The sequence below is a fragment of the Condylura cristata genome, unplaced genomic scaffold (genome assembly GCF_000260355.1).
Source record: "Condylura cristata isolate star-nosed mole 26May11 unplaced genomic scaffold, ConCri1.0 scaffold00005, whole genome shotgun sequence".
In the NCBI taxonomy this organism is placed as follows: domain Eukaryota; kingdom Metazoa; phylum Chordata; class Mammalia; order Eulipotyphla; family Talpidae; genus Condylura; species Condylura cristata.
Genome location: NW_004567106.1, coordinates 48,534,209 through 48,552,989, shown reverse-complemented (window position 1 = coordinate 48,552,989; position 18,781 = coordinate 48,534,209). Strand labels below are relative to the sequence as shown.

Here is an 18,781-nt window from a genome sequence, read left to right as displayed (position 1 = left end):
TGACAAAGCTTTCTTTTACTATCAAACTTTCAAACTCAAAAGTATTATTTTACAACTTTTTCAGTACTTAGTAGCAACATGTAGGGATTTATCTGGGCAATATAGCACTAAGCATTTGCCACTTGAGTGGAAAATGGAACTCTGTGTTTATCAGTATATCAGGAAAAGTGACAGACATTTAACAGTAGCCTACCTTTTCTAGGGTCTTCTGCCTTATATTGCTTACTATATGACATAGGATTCAAGACAAAGAGAAAAAAGGCACCTAACTCTCAAATTAAGACACAGTACTTGCTAATGAATCATATTAGGGAAGCAAAGCATGCAAGAAAAACAAAGTTTGGAAGGCATGTCAGTAAAGATGTTCAGAACGCCCCCACAAACCCCTGCATCAGATGGTTTGTGATCAATGAGAGGGTGGAAAAAAACATGGAAAAAAAAGATCCAGCACCCCTGTGCCCCAAAGCATATTCTCTTACATATGCTTCCGCCAAAAATTGTAGAAATAGAGGAAGAGAAGATTTTAAATATAAATTATTTCACTAGAGTGAACTACAACAAAACTATGAAAAATAGTTTGCCTACAAATGGCCTTATATATTTTAAGAATAAAAAAGTTTAAATCTGCGAATGGTAAAACCACTGCAGAAATAGTTCCCTTTAGAAAACTTAGATCTTGCAAAATTAGCACCTTAGGGACTTGCAGCTGAAGCTGCATTGATGATGGCAAGCAGGCTGTTGTCCTCTGGGTGGAGGAATCAGAGACAAGACCCCCCTGCATCTTAGTCACCCATGAATGCACAGAACCCTTCTGTTTGTGAGAAAATAAAGCAAAACTTGAAGTGGATAATCTAGACTATGCAAAGACCTTTCATGTATTTTCATGTCTGAGGCCCAAAGGGCATCCTTTTCCTTGGCTGTCCCAACTTTTATGCACTTTGAGTGTGCCTTGTCAAGAGTAGCCTGGATGCTTCCACTACTGCTGGCAATTTTGTCTGAAACAGAGGGAAGGCTTGCTATGGGTACATGACTCAATTACTGCATGTATCTGGAAATATGGAAATCATGACATAGTGTTGAAATTACATTGCTTACAGGTGTATCTCTCCTACAACTCCTTGAAAGGTGACTACATTAACCAGCTTGCCTGCTGGTTTCTTTCTGTTCCACCAGCATCTCATCCTCAGAAGGCAGTGGAAGGCTGGTAGAATGTAAGAAATTGGCTTCTGCGGGGAAGAGGATGTGAGAAATGGATGTACAGACACTGACTAATACAGTTCTTTCATCTCTTGCCCACAGCTATGCATCGCTGCCAGCCCATCCCTCAGAGAAAGACATTAAGTGAATGTCTCACTCATCATTTTAAACATTTTTTTTTTGCATTTAAAAATGTCATTATTTATTGTTTAGGCAATCTTTTAGAACTCAGTCTTCACATGAAGTATTTTTTTATTAACGGCGGCTAGGAGAAAACTAAAATGAAGCTGAGAAACTTTTGGCCATTATTTTTCTCTAACTGCACACAGTTAGTATTTGGGACAGTCTTTTATACACTCATTCAGTATGTTATTATGCCTTTTCTTTACAGCAGTAATCTAGAATGCTACTAAGATTGATGGCCCTGGTAAGCACCCTTTACTTTAAGACACACATGCAACTTTAGAGTCTTTATTAGCTTTTTCATCCTTTTTAAAGATAAATTTATATTGTACCCAAAATGCTAACTCACCATAACACATTTTAGGCTTAAAAAATTTTTTTAACGATGTCGGCCCTTTGCCCCAGGGTGAAAGCATGCAGGACTAAGAAGTCCAAGGGGAGAGCCCTTTAGGGGCTGATTAAAGTCAGGCTGACTTTAAAACGTGGCTCACTTTCTGATGTGTTACAAGAATCCAGGTAAGGGATGGTGAATTGATCAATATGATTTCGTTACTATTGCTTGAACAAAAACCTCAATATAAAGTTAAGAGGCAGGTACTACTATTATTTCAACTTGAAAAATGGAAGGAAATGGAAGGAAGCTGATACCCAGAGAAATTAGATAAACTGGAAAAATTACTCAACTTCTCTGACCCTAATCTCATAACCTATAAAAGGGGACAATGCTAAAATCTGTGGTCATTGGTATGCGGTTAAGATGAAATATTTAAAACAGATGCCTGGCATGTTACATGTACTTAAATGCTGCTATTTAGAAAAAAGGAATCCTATAAGTATTATACTAAGAGATTTCATTTTCATATTTATACGTCACTGAAGCTTTTAATTGTCTTGAATACTTCTCTCCAGTCAAGATTTATGCCACATCAAATCTAGGCACTCAGTGGGCAGTATAAGCTAGTATTCTCTTCTAGAGACAGCTGGTTTTCACAGAGCGCAGGACCTTAGAGATGATTTCAGTTTTGACAGTCAAATTACTTGATGGCTTCAGAACAAAGTATCATACTTTTCTAAAAGTCCCAGCAGAAGTTGAGTGAGCAGTCCATTTGAAGTCTCCTCTACAAGAGGAGTTATCTAATGCTCCTCTAGCTATATAATATTACACTAGTTCCAGGATCTTGAGTCTTAGTTTAAAAGAGCCCAGAAGGAAGTTCTATCGAATTGCTTCCATTGCTTTCTTCAGTAGTTGAATATTTCTTAGAACTAACACTGAAGCCCTTTCCCTACTGGGCTAGGCCCTGAAGCAGCATTTGCTCTAGGAATTAATGACTGAGTGATTTCAAGAAAGACTGAAGAACTTAAAGGCTGCCTCTGCCTTAAGCTAGCTGTAAAACATTTGTAGTAAACCAGGGCAGCCTCTCAGACTCAATCTTCAGACACATGTTAAACTTGCTTCTCAAGGGGAATTTTATTTTTACAAGGATTAGTTAGAACAGACAATAATTCTACATCAGAAATTTCCAAAATGAGACAGGAGATACTTATTTCTGCCCAATAGGTAAAATGTTTGATTATATTCCATTGGCCTTCCGTGGCAACAGATTTGGATTCTAATTCATTCATATTAAGGGGGAAACAATTTTCATTTGTTTAAGATAAACAGAACAGAGGTCCTCACTTCTAATTTCACTGGAGAGTTACTGAATTCCCTCCTTTAAGACTTGAGGTAGGATCACTGGTATACCACAGTCATTCTGTCAATTAAAAATTAGTTCTTAAATTTCCTAATGTCTCCTCGTGACATTTACTTCCAACTGAATACCTCTTCTTAATGAAAAGAGACTATAATCTACAGAGGCCAGGAGGTGGAACTGAAGTTCTTATGCAAAGAGTTTTCACTGTATTTTAAAGTTTTGACATTGTAGAAACTTAGTCTACTTTATTAGTTAAACAAATAAGTCCCCTTGCCAGCAAAATGACTTTCTTTCTTTCTTTTTTTTTTTTTTTTTTAAAGATTTATTTATTTGTGCATACAGAACTGGGGTACAGGCCAGAGGCTCAGGAGAGAGGCTTCACCAGAGACAGAGTGGGGGGCAGAACAGGCAGATCGACTTAGTACACTGCTGAGGGGAGCAGCGGTCGGGCCAGGAGAGGTCTGCCACGCCATGTGGTCACCTCCGGGGAAGGCGGGAATGGAACCCTGCGGAAGCGGCTCTAGATTCTCAGTGCTGTGCTTTAACCCGCTGCGCCACTAGGGAGGGCCCATGACTTTCTTTTTTAAAGATTACATTAAAAATAAGTTGGCTAAAGAGAATAATAAAGTTTTTGTGAGGAAGGGGAGGATTTATTTTTAATGGTGATGGAGGAAGAGAGCCAAGAGATTGCTTTTAAAGAATCTAGCAAGTAGGACATACAGGGCTCAACAGTTTTTATTCATTCTATGGAAGTGTCTGGCCTCAAGGTAAAAGATAATACAATAAAACAGGGAGAGGGAGAGGTGATAGCTAAGGACTTTTTTTTTGTCAAGATCACTAGAGACTTTTAGTATATGAGTATCTGGCAACTTAAAGACAAATCAAATAAAGTTATGCATTGTAAACCAATCATTTTAAAGTTACTGACTCAGAAGTATCCCTCAATTACATTTTAACCTTTGTATAACTGTTTTAAAAATATTAGATGGCCATTAAAAAGATGAAAAGAAAAGCTTACCAAATAATTGATGACATAAAATCGGTCATAGTCTCTGTTCTTAGGGTTGATCCGACGATGCTGTTTTTTCCTCATATGATCCTTCAGTGTATTTTTGTCCCGAAAGGTCTTTTCACAGTATAAGCACTGCAAACTACAAGCATATAAACACTGATAAATTAAAAAACTCTTGGGTAGCTGTAGCAATAGTCCTTTATTATACTGGTTCTTACATTTATTCATGCAAGGTCATATAGAATTTTCAAGTGGGTTATGATATCCTCCAAATCCCTCTTATTTTATTCATTTGGCTTTGCAGGATACATGCTGTGTTTTATTTTGTAGTTTGCTAATTTGGATGTTCAGTTAAAATTGTCACAAAGACAGCTAATATCCAAAATTACTCTGGTGCTTTATTTATCAAATTATCTATTCTAAAAATGAAAGTGTAGATCTTGTCTACAAAACATTATAATGATAACTAACAGTGGAAGCTTTCACTGAGTAAATGATTAGTCCATGCTTTTATATCTTCTGTCAGTTGCCCTGCAGGATTTGGTTCCTAGTTCAAGGATTTAGCTGTGGATTTGGTTAAATTAGCATTTATTTTCTGTTAGCATTCATTTTCTGATGTCTAAATTAAAGAATACCTATATTTAAAGGAATTTTAATAACAACTTACACATATACATGTATAACATACATCTGAAAAGATGTGCAATTATATACATGAATAAAATAACTCATAGTTTACAGCACACACATGATAAATAGTAGCTGCTATTATCTTATTCTTATGTACCTTCCACTTTAATATCTCAACTGACTAGGAATTCATAGCTTAATGAGGCAGTGATCACCAATTAATTTTAAAAAGATTTAAAGAAATAAAGCCTCATAAGAGTTGATACTGCTTGTAACTTCTATCTAACATTCATTAGAATTTGGCTTTCTGGAGTCACACAAATTAAGTGTACTCTTTTTAATTGCTGCTTCAATTTCAAATTTTGCATCTCTATTAAAAACATTTTCACTATTTCTAATGCCATGGGGACAAACTATTTTATAGTAAACAGTTTATGGGTGACAAGCTGACTATGGATATTCACTACTGCTAATCTTAATAGAAGGCACATCTGGTCTTATTTTACAAATATAGGGTCATTTAACAGAAATGTGAAGGAACTTGTTTTAACACAGAACTGTTAACCAAAATTGGAATTCAGAAGTTTTGATCATTATTTGTTATCACTTGATATTTCCTTTTTAAATATTTTGCTCCAGATAGTTTGAGCTGTGATATAGCATTCCTTATATTTAAGTATTTATAATATATAAACATATTTATTTATTTAAATATAAATAATACATTTAAATATAGAAAGAAAAGTAGACAGACTTTGGAAAGTCATTTTGGTGAAGATAATTTCCTTTCTTATTTCTTTAAGCAAAGCTCTAGATACCCCAAATTGCCAGAAATAACCTAGAGGAAAATAGAATGCTAAGATATATAAATGTGAACAAAAAATAGACAGTGAAAAAATGCAAATAGTATGTTACACTTCATATATAAGCTTAATAACATACAACTTGACTATTTCACTAAACTTGAAGAAAAATGATAGTGAATAGTAACTAGGAATTATAAAGTCCAAAACTGAAAATACTCATTTCTGGGGAAATACTAGTGAGGAAGAACATACAGGGAGATTCAAAGGAATTAATAATTTTTTGTTATTTAGGCTGGATATTGAGTGTATTTGTATATCCTAGAGAGTATATTTTGTCTTATGTGGGATGAACATTGTTTGATATATACAACAAGTTTTATTCAGAAAGTCATGAAAGGCAGTATGAGTTAGGTAAAATAAGCAGTGACACAAAACGAGAACTCCTTCAACATGAGAAATGAGGAAATTACATTTCTTTAATTCTGGCTATCAAATTAATTTTAAAATTCACAACAGGTTAAAATAATTTTGGGTTACATTTCATTAAAACGTACTTACTTGTCAAGTCTTTTCTGTAGTGTACACAGAAATTCATTGCAGTTTACAATATTATCTGGCAATCCAATGTTGAAAGCATGGTCTCTGGCCATGTGGTTCAAAAGAACTGACCTAGGAAGAAATTTGAGCAATATTTATTATTTACAAATCATCTAAGAGTAAATCAGTCCAGGGATAGCATTTGTACAATGATAACACTAATTAGAAGTACAAGCAAGAGTCAAACGCTGAAACATACAAATGGGCTATAGAAGAGTGCACTTGTATAATATTACATGTATAATCAAATGTAAGTACACATATAATAATGTCAGTGCTTCAAAGGGGGTCTAAGTTTGTTCCACTATGTGCCACTGGCCAAGGTTCTCTAGAGGTGAATCAGGTTTCTGTTCTTAAAAAAACTGTTCTTTGCTATTTTTCTCAGTTCACCAGGGGAAAGAAAAAGGTATAATGGCCCAAGAGAAATATGACTTGGGATCACAGATATTTAATTCACTTATCATTGGACAGAGACCTGATACCCACAGTTACCACATTTGAAACATACAAGAGTTATGGTAACTTTGATATACAATAATGACTCTGTTGATTAGCTCATGGAGAAGAGGTGGATTTTCCCAGGAGATTTAGGCCTGAGACACAGGCTGTGAGTGGGTACCAGTTGGAGATGGAGCTGGGAGGCTCCTAAAGGGGGCAGAGAGGATATTTGGCAGTAGGTGTTAGGCAAAGGGTTAAAAAGTTTTCCCTTCCCTCAAGCTGTTTTGGGATAGAAAATATTGTGCCTATAGATCTGGGGAGGCAAAGTTATATCTGCCCGAATTTCCTGGATGATTATCAAGAGTCTAGATTGTGCCTGAAGGGTCAGATATAACAGCTGACTCAAGGATAAGGGTGGGTTGGGAAGTTTCCATCACCCTATCACCTCTCTATGTGGCATCAAGATTTTTCGCCTTTAAGAATCATAGTGAATATACTCATGAGAGATTAATTCTGCTCTCAATCCCTCTGCAGCCTAATGGCCTGGTATGCAGAGTCTTACACTAGGAGATGGAAGCTTTAGTATACTTTCCCTTCTTAAATATTTTCCCCTGTTTATACTGTAGAAATTAAGATTTATCTATATGGTTTAGACTGCAATTGACTGAGGAACTCATTGCTGGGTTACACAGCATGCTTTAAAAAAATTCAAAATCTGAGGAATGAGATGTCCATAGGGGAATTTGAAAAGTTCCAACATATTCCCAGGGATCTAGAAGATAAACACATGTACAGGACTTCACCCAGGAAAGATATGAGAAAGCCCTAAGCAATATGGCTGACTCTTGAGACTCTACACAACCTGGAAGTGAAAGCTAAGGCAGCTGTAAACTGATGGACTGTTGAAAGTATGTCTTACCCATATACAGAGCATTTTGGCAAAGAGATAAAGACATATTAGTTGCAGGAATTTAAGTTCAATTCTATCTTATCATTAGATAAACTAAGCTCATGGAATAGATAGCTTAGTAGCTACACACACCTAAGAATACATACCTTAAAGAATTAGTTCAGGAAAGTTACTAAATATATAAACAGCAATAATAAAAACCCTGGCTGGGAAAGGGACATATATAATTTCTTAAGTTACAACATTCTATTATTATAAATGTTGTATTTTCAAGAAAAATGTATTTTTCATGCAAAGAACAAGAACTATAGGCCACTCACATGAAAAAAGGTAATAGAAATTGTCCCGAAGGAAGCCAAAATGTTGTCGCCAAGAAAGCCAAAGTATTGGACAAAGACTTTAGATGAGCTAATACGAGTATGTTCAAAGAACTGAAGGGAACCATGTATAAAGAATCAAAAGAAAAATATGAGAATGGTATTTCACTAAAAAGAAATACTAAAAAGAGAAAAAATCCCCCACAAAATCTGGAATGGAAAAGTACAGTAATTGAAAAGAAAAACTCACAGGGAGATATGAAAAGAAGATTTGAGCTGACAGAACAAAGGAATCAGTGAACCTAGAAGACTGGTCATTTGAGATTTTGTAATCTGAGGATTAGAAAATCCACATAATGAGGAAAAATAAATGAAGCCTTGGTGACCATCATGTCTCTGCATATATGTACAAAACAGGATTATCAAAACGTGAGGAGAGAAAGGGGCATGAAGAATATTTGAAAAAATCATGGCCCAAACCTCCCAAATCTGACGAAAAACATTAATCTAAAATACCTAAAAGTCCAACAGTCCTAAAGTAGAAAAAAAATCAAAGATATCTATCTAAGTCATAAGCCATTGAAATTCAAAGACAAAGAATCTTGAAAGCAACCAGAGAAAATTCATCATCAATGGCCCTTGATATAGTGATTTATCAACCAAAGGGGTTAGTGACAGAATGATCAAGCCCTCGGACTTTTTCCCCCAGATATTTATTATTTTTAACATTAAAAAGCAAAACAACAAAAACAGCTACTGAGAAATGAGGTTTATAGTTTATAAGTTAATTTAGAAGGATGAATCTGAGTAGTTTGCAACATATGATCTTGCCTGTCAGCCAGTTAAAAAAAATGCATTGCTGATATATATGAAAGCATCCTGAGGTATCCCACAGAACTTAACTTATATAACTATTATGGGTGGTTACAGAAAGCCAGTAAGTTTTCAGTTGAAAACAAACATTTAAGAACATGTATAGTTGAAAAAAAAAAAAAAGAACATGTATAGTTGCAAACCTGTTTCCATGGAATTCTCCATTGCAAAACATACAAATGCCATGAAAATTGTTATCATTTCTTTCTTTCTGTTGTTGTTCCAGAATTTCTTTCTGTAAAGTAGAAACAGATACATGGCATTATTTTGATAAATGCACAATTAATTAATAAAAAATGTCACATCTTGGGAGAAAATTAGGGTGTAGGTACATAGGGAGTACATTAGTGCTGACAGCATTTCAAATTTCCCCATCCCTGTCCTTGACTAAAATTCCAAGTCTAGATCTACTGTTAACAAGCCACATGATACTCCATTTGGATAACTGTAAGAAATTCAAAGTCAACAGGGTCTCACCATCCCTTCCTACCCCAACTCTCCCTCCTGTCTTCATTACTTGTCCTAACATCTTCACTCTTCAAAAACAAAAATGTGGTGGTATCTTTGACTTGTTCCTTTCTGTAATTCTTAGTTAAATTTGCAATAATGTCCTAATCAGTTTTCCACTTGAACTACCTTTCATATTACTTCTCTACATCATTTACAATATCATCACCCTGAGTCCAGTTTTTTTTTTTTTTAATAAAAAGAAGATTCATTTATGCTTACAGAACCAGGATACAAACCAGAGGTGTGGTGGGTGAGAGGATTCACTAGAGACAGAGTGGGGAGCAGAACAGGCTGAATGACAAAGTACACTGCTGAGGGGAACAGTAGGTGGGTTGGGAGAGGTCTGCCATGCCATGTGGGTCAGCTCCCTGGCTGGGGATCGAACTCGTGTTGCAGTGGCTTCAAAGAGCTTCAGAATATGGTGCTTTAACCCGTTGCACCACCAGGGAGAGCTGAGTCCAGTTTTTAATGTCTATGGGATTACTATAGGTAAGTCTCCTAAAGGATCTTCATGATTTTAATAATTTTCTCATCATATCCATCTTTTCTTTTCCTACTAGACAAACTTTTCTCAAACACTGTTACTTTGTTCTCTCTAACACAAATAATTTTAAATACATTTTGGTAACATTCTGTAACAAGAAAGGTCTCATATTATCCTTCCTTGAGGTCATTTCATTTCTCTTTACCTCTTCTCTCTTACAAATCTTATTTGTTCTTTAAGACCCATCTTGATTTCCATTTCTACCATCAGCCATTTCTGAGCAGTTCAGTTAGACGTTCTCCTTTACTTGTAAAAACTGGCATTGCTGACAGTCATCATGTGCGAATGAATAGTAAACAAGGAAGCTATTTAAGTCAGTTAACTCTCACTGTTTTTCTTTTCTTGCCATTTTTATTATAAAACATTCACAAACACAGAAAAGTTGAACGAATAGTATAAAGATACCCAATATCTACATTCAATAATTGTTAACCTCTATTAATTTCTGTCTACATACATCCCCATGCACACCCACCAACCCACACATTCTCACATTTATTTATGTGCTACCCAGCTTTTATTTTGCTAAACCATCTGAAAATAAGTTGCAGACATCATGACACTTCACTGTTAAATAATGACTGCAGCATGTTATCATCACACACCTAAGAAAGATGACAATAATTCCAAAATAGTATTCATCAAGGCAATATTTAAAATATTCAATTTTTTTTTAATGTTCCTCTCCTCTCCAGCACCCATGAAGGCCACCCTGGGCTCACACTGTAACTGGTTGTTACATAACTTGTCTCTAAATTTTAATCCAAAAAATAACTCACCAGAAGCCTGGGGCTTGTGTGCTGATATGTGGAAAAGGAAGTATCTCCAAACTTGATCAATGGTTTTCTAAAATATATGGTTGTGAGAACCTTTTTAATGCTACTATTTTTAATGTAATTGACTCAAATTGTACCCATCGGATAATAACTTGATGGGAAAACTGCTCTATTTATCTTTGTAGCCCCCCTCCTGTGATTCACAAATGGGGGGGGGGTGCATGATAACTGTCAAATAAGGTGCTCTGTTTTCTATGACCTCTACTGTCTCAAATCCCTTGTTTAGGAGGATTCTGGGTGGAAGAGACCCACATCATCACTATGCTTCAACACTCTAAGTCTCACTGCTGTTAATATGCTATGATGTCAGGAAACAAGACTTGGCTTTATTGGTTCTGTGCTTCTTTCTTTGGTAGCACACTTATTAACAGCTGTTCATCAGACATTAGTGATGAAGAAGTGTTAAAGATACAATTGGGAAAAATTTTTTTTTCTTTCTTCTTCCCTTTCTCCTATTTCCTTCTTTCTTCTTTTGTAAAGCTTTAAATCTGATATAATTAGTTGTAGCATGTTTGAAGTCATTCATGAGCCAAAAAGTATTAGGAGACAATCGATAAAAAGCACTGCAAAGATGTGCAAATCAAAGCCACACTAGCTTTGTGGTCTAATTTTTCTTGAAAAAGAAAAAAATCTCATGCTGAGTAGGTAGACTACATTTTACTCATGAATTTATAGAACAGAGAGCTGAAAAGAATGCCACAGATGCACAGATGTTATCTGCTGAACTTCTCAAAGCAACTGATAAAATCAGATAAATTTTCATTACAAAATGAGACCTGGACAAAAACCACAATTTCAACAATACAATATCAGCTTAAGTATTAGCCAAAGACTCATAATAACAAGCTGTATGTTTGTCTAATTGGTCTAAAATGTCAAGTATGATAGCAAAGGGGTCAGTGCATAGTCTTTTATCTTTATTCATAAGCTGGGGGGCAGAGAGAACATAATGAAACAGCAGATATAGCAGATGGTAGTTAATACACTCGTAGGGAATTGTCATATAGGTAGAAAATAAAGTGTGAGTTGGGCCAAACATTATAAAAATCAGTCGATTTAAGAAAAATTTAGCAAAATACCAATTTAGGCAAGCATAAATAAGGAAGGAAAATAAAACCCAAAGCTTAGAACGACAGATCCAATGGAAATAGCTTATATTAACATAAGTAAAATCAAGGTTTATACAGGTCTCAAAACGTTTTATTGATACTGATGTATAGGACACACAATAGGACTTTCTGGCTGAATGGCTGTAAGAATGGATAAGAGAAGCAACACACCCCTAAGATTCCAGCCTAAGGACAGCAGCCCAGCAGAATCTACTAGGACTTGTCAGTCTTGGAGCCAGGGCCACCCCTGCAGAAGACAACACAACAGATTTCCCTGAAGTTAGAGTATGTGCCAAGGGCTCAATAGAAAGGCAACAGAATTTTTTATTCCCTTTGTTTTCTAATTCCAGAACCACCGATAATCTCTTATTTAGGATTATTTAATTTACACTTCCAATACATGCATGCATGTATACACACACTAATACAAACCTAAAAATGATCTTCCAATTCAGCTATCAGCTTTTTCAGAAAAGGGAAACTGATCAGACAGATCTCTATAATAAGAATTTGCTCTTTGCCATGTGTTCCTGAGAGGTAGCCTCTAAACTAGTGGAATTTCTTGAATGTCTTTGTTATATTCTGGCTGGGTTCTCTAACTGCACCTGATAATTTAACTAATGAATAACTCAAGATGAAAAATGCCTGTCAAAAAGACTGATCATTTGATTAGAGGGTTGGGGCTTTGAACAACATGATATCAGAGAGGGGAGATTGAGTTCAGCTCTGTGGCCAAGCCTAATTATTGAAGTCTCAGGAAAAACTCAGGGACAATAAAGATCAGGTAAACTTGCCCAGCTGGCAATATTCTCTATGTTGTCATATACCTATGTGCCAAGATGGCAGCAGGAGACAATGAAAGCTCCATGTTTAAAGACTCCAAGGCCCTACCCTGAATATTTCTCTGATTTGGATTTGTACTATTTCTAAAATAAAACAGTATTCATAAGTATAGTGCTTTCCTGAGTTCTCTGAATTATTGTAGCAAATGCATGAATTTGAGGGGCTAGTGGGAATGCTGGAATATGCAGTTGGCTGGTTAGAAGTGAAGGTGACCTAGAAATTTTCCAATGTGAGGCTGGTGTTTGAAGAGAGGACAGTTTTTTTTTTTTTTTTAAGATTTATTTATTTGTGCATACAGAACTGGGGTATAGGCCAGAGGTTCAGGAGCAGCAAGAGGCTTCACTAGAGACAGAGTGGGGAGTAGAACAGGCAGATCAACGAAGTACACTGCTGAGGGGAGCAGCAGGCGGGTCAGGAGAGGTCTGCCACGCTATGTGGTCCCTTCCGGGGCAGGCGGGAATCGAACTCATGCGGAAGCGGCTTTAGATTCTCAGTGCTGTGCTTTAACCCGCTGCGCCACCAGGGAGGGCCCGAGAGGACAGTTTTTTGAAGGGTTGTGCCTTTTAAAGTATGCTGTAAATTGGGGTAGCTAGAAGTCACTGATAATTAGTATATTATATGAGATCATGGGAAAATACTGAGATCAGATAGGCCAGAGAACATGGACTGCTGCTACGCTGACCCTCAAAACAAGCTGATGATCAATCTGAAGTATATTCCAAACTCAGGAAAAAAGGCAAAGAGGGGTGGGCTAACGGATGCTGTGATATAATCACATCCTCCCTCCTGATTAAAGGTCGAAAGTTTAAGACCACCCCCCAAAACTGTGAACTTCTTCAAGCAATCTTCCTTGAGTATGGTTTTTACAAATACTGGTTGGTGATAATCTTGACTCTGTCCTTCTGGCCAAGGAACCTGGAATGTCGCTTTTCTAAGCTCTCACATTCAAGTTTTATGAGGTAACTGGGAGACAGTTGGGTTGACACTCTCTTATAAAATCTATATTCCTAAACATGGTCTGGAGCTTGCACAGAAGTCATTTAATTTTTGTTAAAAAATTAAAAAATAGCTTCATAGAAAAAATGATTCCCTAAAAATAACTTCAAATCCCTATCTTGGCTTTCTCAACACCAGCTACTGGCCTTCAAAGTTGTACTTCATTTTTTTATGGCTGCACTTAAAAATAATTAAATTTTAAGTCAAGGGTCACCAGATGCCTGGCCCTGATTAGGTAGGTATTTCAGAGAATCATCCAATGAACACCTGGCAATGAGTGACAAAATTTGCTGCTCTGTCTTCCATAGATAAACTTCTGGCAAATGTGTACTACAGTAAATAAATGTGATACTTTATTGATGTAATTATCATTGATAACTCAGGTAGAAGCCCAAGACTAGGCAGTAGTCTTGGGTTTTATAACTTATTTAGGACAACTAGTTAGCAGTAGTCACAAGGCAATCAGATAAAATGAACACTAAAAGATGATAAGACTCTGAGGACAGAGAGGGAATGTCAACTATTTTACGTTTGGTAGCGCTTGGGAGAAAAGGCAGGTAGGAAGAAAATAGGTGACATTTTAAAGAGTTTTTCAAGGCTAACTTACTGGGAGCCCTAGACACAAAGGGGTTCAGTTCTTTCCCATGTTTCCTACAAGTTCTGAAAGGAATGGGAGTAGGGCAAAGTCTTCATATGAACAGGGTCCTTAGATTGTGACCAGCCACTAACATCATTTTGCTTCTTGGTATCATTCTTTAGCACATAAGCAAAAGTAATAAACTGGTGGGGGAAGAACCCTAATCCTACAACAAATCTGTTAAAAATTGAATGGAGTAAATTTTACATATCTTACTGACTTTATTTAATAATTTATGAATCAGGTAATATCCCTTATGACAGAAAGAGGCTCTTAAGAGATGCACAAAATAAAAGATTTTCCTAGATGGGAGGCAGTGAGATAGGGCAACAATAAAGTTTCAGGAAAGGTCACCCTCCATAGGGACGAAAGGATTTATTAAGCAAGTCATCTCACCTGACCAGGAAATTCTAGATTAACTGGTTTATCATTTTCACTCCTGGGGGAGGCTGAAACTGCAAATAGGTTAGGTATTAAATCCCAGTTTGGTGATGTGGGGCTTAACACAACTGACTCCATTTTGGACCTTAGTCTCTTCTGCTCTTTTTTTTTTTTTTTTTTTTAACAATACAAAGCAGAGGTCCGCTACTTCTGGGGGAAGGGGAAGAATAGTGAGAAAATATTATTCCCAAGTTTTCTTCTGAGTGTGTCTTTAGTGTTCTGTGACATACGAGCTGGTAGTAAATACAAGTGTAGAAGACCCTAACTTGCAGCCTTTTTAGGCAAGTTCTATAATGCATTTCCTTAGGACACTCAAAGTTATAGACATCGGTTTGTTGTTGGGGAATTTAAATATTACAAAAATATATAAGATATTTAACATTTATGAAATGATGGTTTGTCTTTTTAAGAGATGGGGTAGACTTGACCACAACCTGATGGACTGATAGTAGGGAATGGGCAGACTGGGGAGACAACACTACATCTTGATCCTTTTTTTTTTTTAAGATTTATTTATTTGTGCATACAGAACTGGGGTACAGGCCAGAGGCTCAAGGGCGGCGAGAGGCTTCACCAGAGACAGAGTGGGGAGCAGAACAGGCAGATCTATGAAGTACACTGCTGAGGGGAGCAGTGGGCGGGTCAGGAGAGGTCTGCCACGCCATGTGGTCACCTCCCGGGCAGGCGGGAATCGAACACAGGCAGAATGGCTTTAGCTTCTTAGTGCTGTGCTTTAACCTGCTGCGCCACCAGGGAGGGCCACATCTTGATCCTTTTGTTCTTTCTAACATGTCCAGTAACAAGGTCCAGAGCACATCTATCAATCCTTTATGCTCATATGTGGGATTACAAAAGATCCTCTCAAGAAAATGGATAAAAACATGAGTGTTTAGTAATTGTAGAGGAAGGAGAAAACTTGAATAAGAACCATTCTTGAAAACAGGTTAGAATTTAGGATGCTCTTAATATTTTTCAGCAACCAATAAAAAGTTTGGGCTGAAAAATAAAACAGTACATGGTCAATAAAATAGAGGCTTCAAGGAAAGTTAATAAAAGTAAAAATTTTCATTATTCAGATGCAGAAAAAGATCTGTAACTGCTGATACAAATGAGTCTCAAAGTATTAGCTTCTCTTAAAGTGAGTTGTTTACAGTATCAAAACCTATACTGCTTACAAAATGGCAAAGCCCTTAGTACATAAGGGGCACTGATGAGCCTTTTCTCTTGAAGAGTGTTAACATCAATAGCCTGTAAGTACAAGAACTGGAGATTCTGGACTGGCTTTCCTTTGAGGAACTCACGTGTTGGCAGAGAATAACGATCACCTATCATTGTTTATAAAAAAGAAAGGGACCAAAGATCACTTTGTTGTTTACTTTCTTTATTCCTTCCACCACCCAAAGGAATGCAGAATTTAAAATAAAATATCAATATAATAGGTTTTAAGTTTGTTTGATTTTTGGTGAAAACTGATAAATGGGGCACTTCAGTGGGTTAAAATAGGCCCTCCCTGGTGGCGCAGCAGGTTAAAGCACGGCACTGAGAATCTAAAGCTGCTGCTTCCGCATTAGTTTGATTCCCGCCTGCCCTGGAGGTGACCACATGCCTGCCCTGGAGGTGACCACATGGCGTGGCGGACCTCTCCTGACCCGCCCGCTGCTCCCCTCAGCAGTGTACTTCGTCAATCTGCCTGTTCTGCTCCCCACTCTGTCTCTGGTGAATCCTTTCACCCTCCACATCTCTGGCCTGTACTCCAGTTCTGTATGAATAAATAAATAAATCTTTAAAAAAAAATGCCCTTCATTCGGTAAAATGAAAATTTTCTCAAGGCTTATGAAAGATTTGATATTATACCAGATGCTGCAATATATCACTTTGTTTTGGCTACAATCTCAAATTCGGAGTAGGTTTAAATTTTTCTTACCCACAGAGAAGTGATTTTCTAATGAAGGAAATGCTGGTATAAGTTCTGAATGCCTACTTTGTAGAGGAAGACTCACTTAAACTTAATCTTCCACACTTAGGTCAACTGTTCAAATGACCCCATATATTTTAATCCTCAAAAAGCATTTCCAAACCATTAATTTGTTGGTAGTGTCCCCATAGGTATCACCTTTTCTAAAAGCTCTTCTGATCCCCTTCGGAAAGTCATGAGATTGTGGTGAAGAACATTCCAAGCAGTTCAAACCCAAAATGGAAAGGCCCTGATCCTGGAAAGAGCCTGGTGCTTCTGAGGAAGAGAGATGTGGCTGGTGTGTCTGGATGCAGCAAGCAAAGTGTGGGCAAGATAGAAATCCTGGGCCTTCTGAGATCTTGGTAAGAAGCCTGGGTTTTTATTCTAAATAAATTTGAAGTTATTGGAGACTTTTAAATTACTACAGCTATATGAATAGAAGGGATGAACACTTCATAAAATACTGAAATGTTCTTCAGCATTTCAAATTAAGGCAGGATTAAAAATAACAAACTCTTGTTTTCGCTGACACTTTTCTTTTGATAGTAAGCACAGTATTTTCATTATAACCTCACTAATAGTTTTGCTGAAAATCCTAGGTTTTCTATCAAAACTGTAACTATCTGATGTAATGCTCTTATGAGGAAATTAATGAATAAAAAGCTCAGAAAGTTCCACTAATTTTAACATTAGTTTTGAGTAACTTCAGGATGGGAATATGAATACATTTTGTATACAGATACTGATCACAGTTTTAGCCACTTTTCAGAATAGAATTGCCTGTAATTTAATGTTTTAAAAGCCTAAAATAAGTAAAGACAGGGTAAAGCCAAGCTACTTTTTCTCTGAAACAATTCCCTTTTAATCATAAAAATAAATGCTAGGTAGTCCCAAAAATATAATGTGTTTTCCAGAATCTGATAAATTGAGCAGTGAATGTGTTAGCAATATATATTCATACAAGATACTTAAAAATACATCTCTGTATTTAAATGTAATAATAACTGTATCAAAACAAAGATTATCAATGATTCAACATAGTTTGAAAAAATCAAAATTCACTTTTGTCAGCATTTATAAGAGATAATAAAAAGTTAACTGTAACAATTGTAACAATATTAAGAATCTTAATGATGAGAAAATATTACTAATTCTTCAGGGTCTTTGTCTTGCTTCCATCAATTAATCCCACACAAATTTGATAAGGTCAGTTACATGTTTCAGTTGAGAAGGTTTACTGCGATCTCATAAAAGCACATGCGTTACAACGTCTATGAGCCATACCCCTGGGCTAAGGTAGGGGGAAAATGTTCTTCTGGCTTTATGTGGTTGATCACAATGGTAGGGTAGCAAGTAAGGGTACTGGCTGGCTGAGGAGATATTAAGAAAGGTATTGGCAGGACTGAGGTTTTCTAGCTTAGGCTTCAGGACCGATAAACACCCACAGGTGCTTTACCTGGTCTCATATTTAACCTGCACCTCCTGCTTTGAGGTAAAGTACACTCTCCAGTTGACTAGGTAACAAACAGGGACCAAGTTAACCCAATAACACAAAAAAAGATTGAGTTTCAGGACTCCTCAAACAAAAAGACATGTCAATACTAAGGAAAGAAAGTAATACAAAGACTCAGAGAGAAATTTCTTAACTGGATGATGATATACTCCCCCAAATTCACGAGATTTGATCTGACTAATATCTCACCTTCTTGAAAGACATCAGTGCCTCCCACCCTTTCTGAAACTGCAATGATAAAGGCAGCCACCATCTGCTTGCTATATAGGACAGAAAGATAGTATTTTTCTTCAACTTTGAGTCTCACTAATGTGACTTGAAAAGTCAGGAAAAAACAGAACATGTAAAGAAAATCAATTAGTTTAGTAGAGAAAAAATTACATAAATGTAGCCATTTACACGAAATAACTCACAAAAAAAGGGTAGATGTACAGAGCCAAGAAAAATGCAGAGTTAAACATATGAGAAATAAGAAACGTCTGTTCTATTTGTATTAAAGATATAAGGGAATCTAGCCTAGGCAGGACATGGAAGATTTTTATAATTTGAAAGGTGACTAAGATAGATTGTAAAAGCACCATTTTTTACAAAAAAGAAGAGTACCTCATAGTAGATTAAATATTATCTGACCGAGCAAGTATTTTCCTGGATAAACTCAAGGTCAGATATAGTTGTTTCTCTAAAGATAGACAAAGTTTTGAAAACACACTCTTTAACTCTTCAAAGAAAATAAAAGCTGCT

At 36.5% G+C, this 18,781-nt stretch overlaps 1 protein-coding gene across 1 annotated transcript in view; it reads right to left on the bottom strand.

Annotated features, from left to right (window-relative positions):
* The window catches only part of ZNF277 (zinc finger protein 277), a 79,944-nt gene that overhangs the window by 9,595 nt on the left and 51,568 nt on the right, over positions 1 to 18,781 (bottom strand). Inside the window, exons 5-7 of the mRNA XM_012720719.1 lie at positions 8,801 to 8,892; positions 6,081 to 6,191; positions 4,093 to 4,225 (exon numbers count right to left, since the gene is read on the bottom strand). Of these exons, the coding sequence (XP_012576173.1) occupies positions 4,093 to 4,225; positions 6,081 to 6,191; positions 8,801 to 8,892 (336 nt within the window). The remainder of the gene's footprint in view (positions 1 to 4,092; positions 4,226 to 6,080; positions 6,192 to 8,800; positions 8,893 to 18,781) is intronic.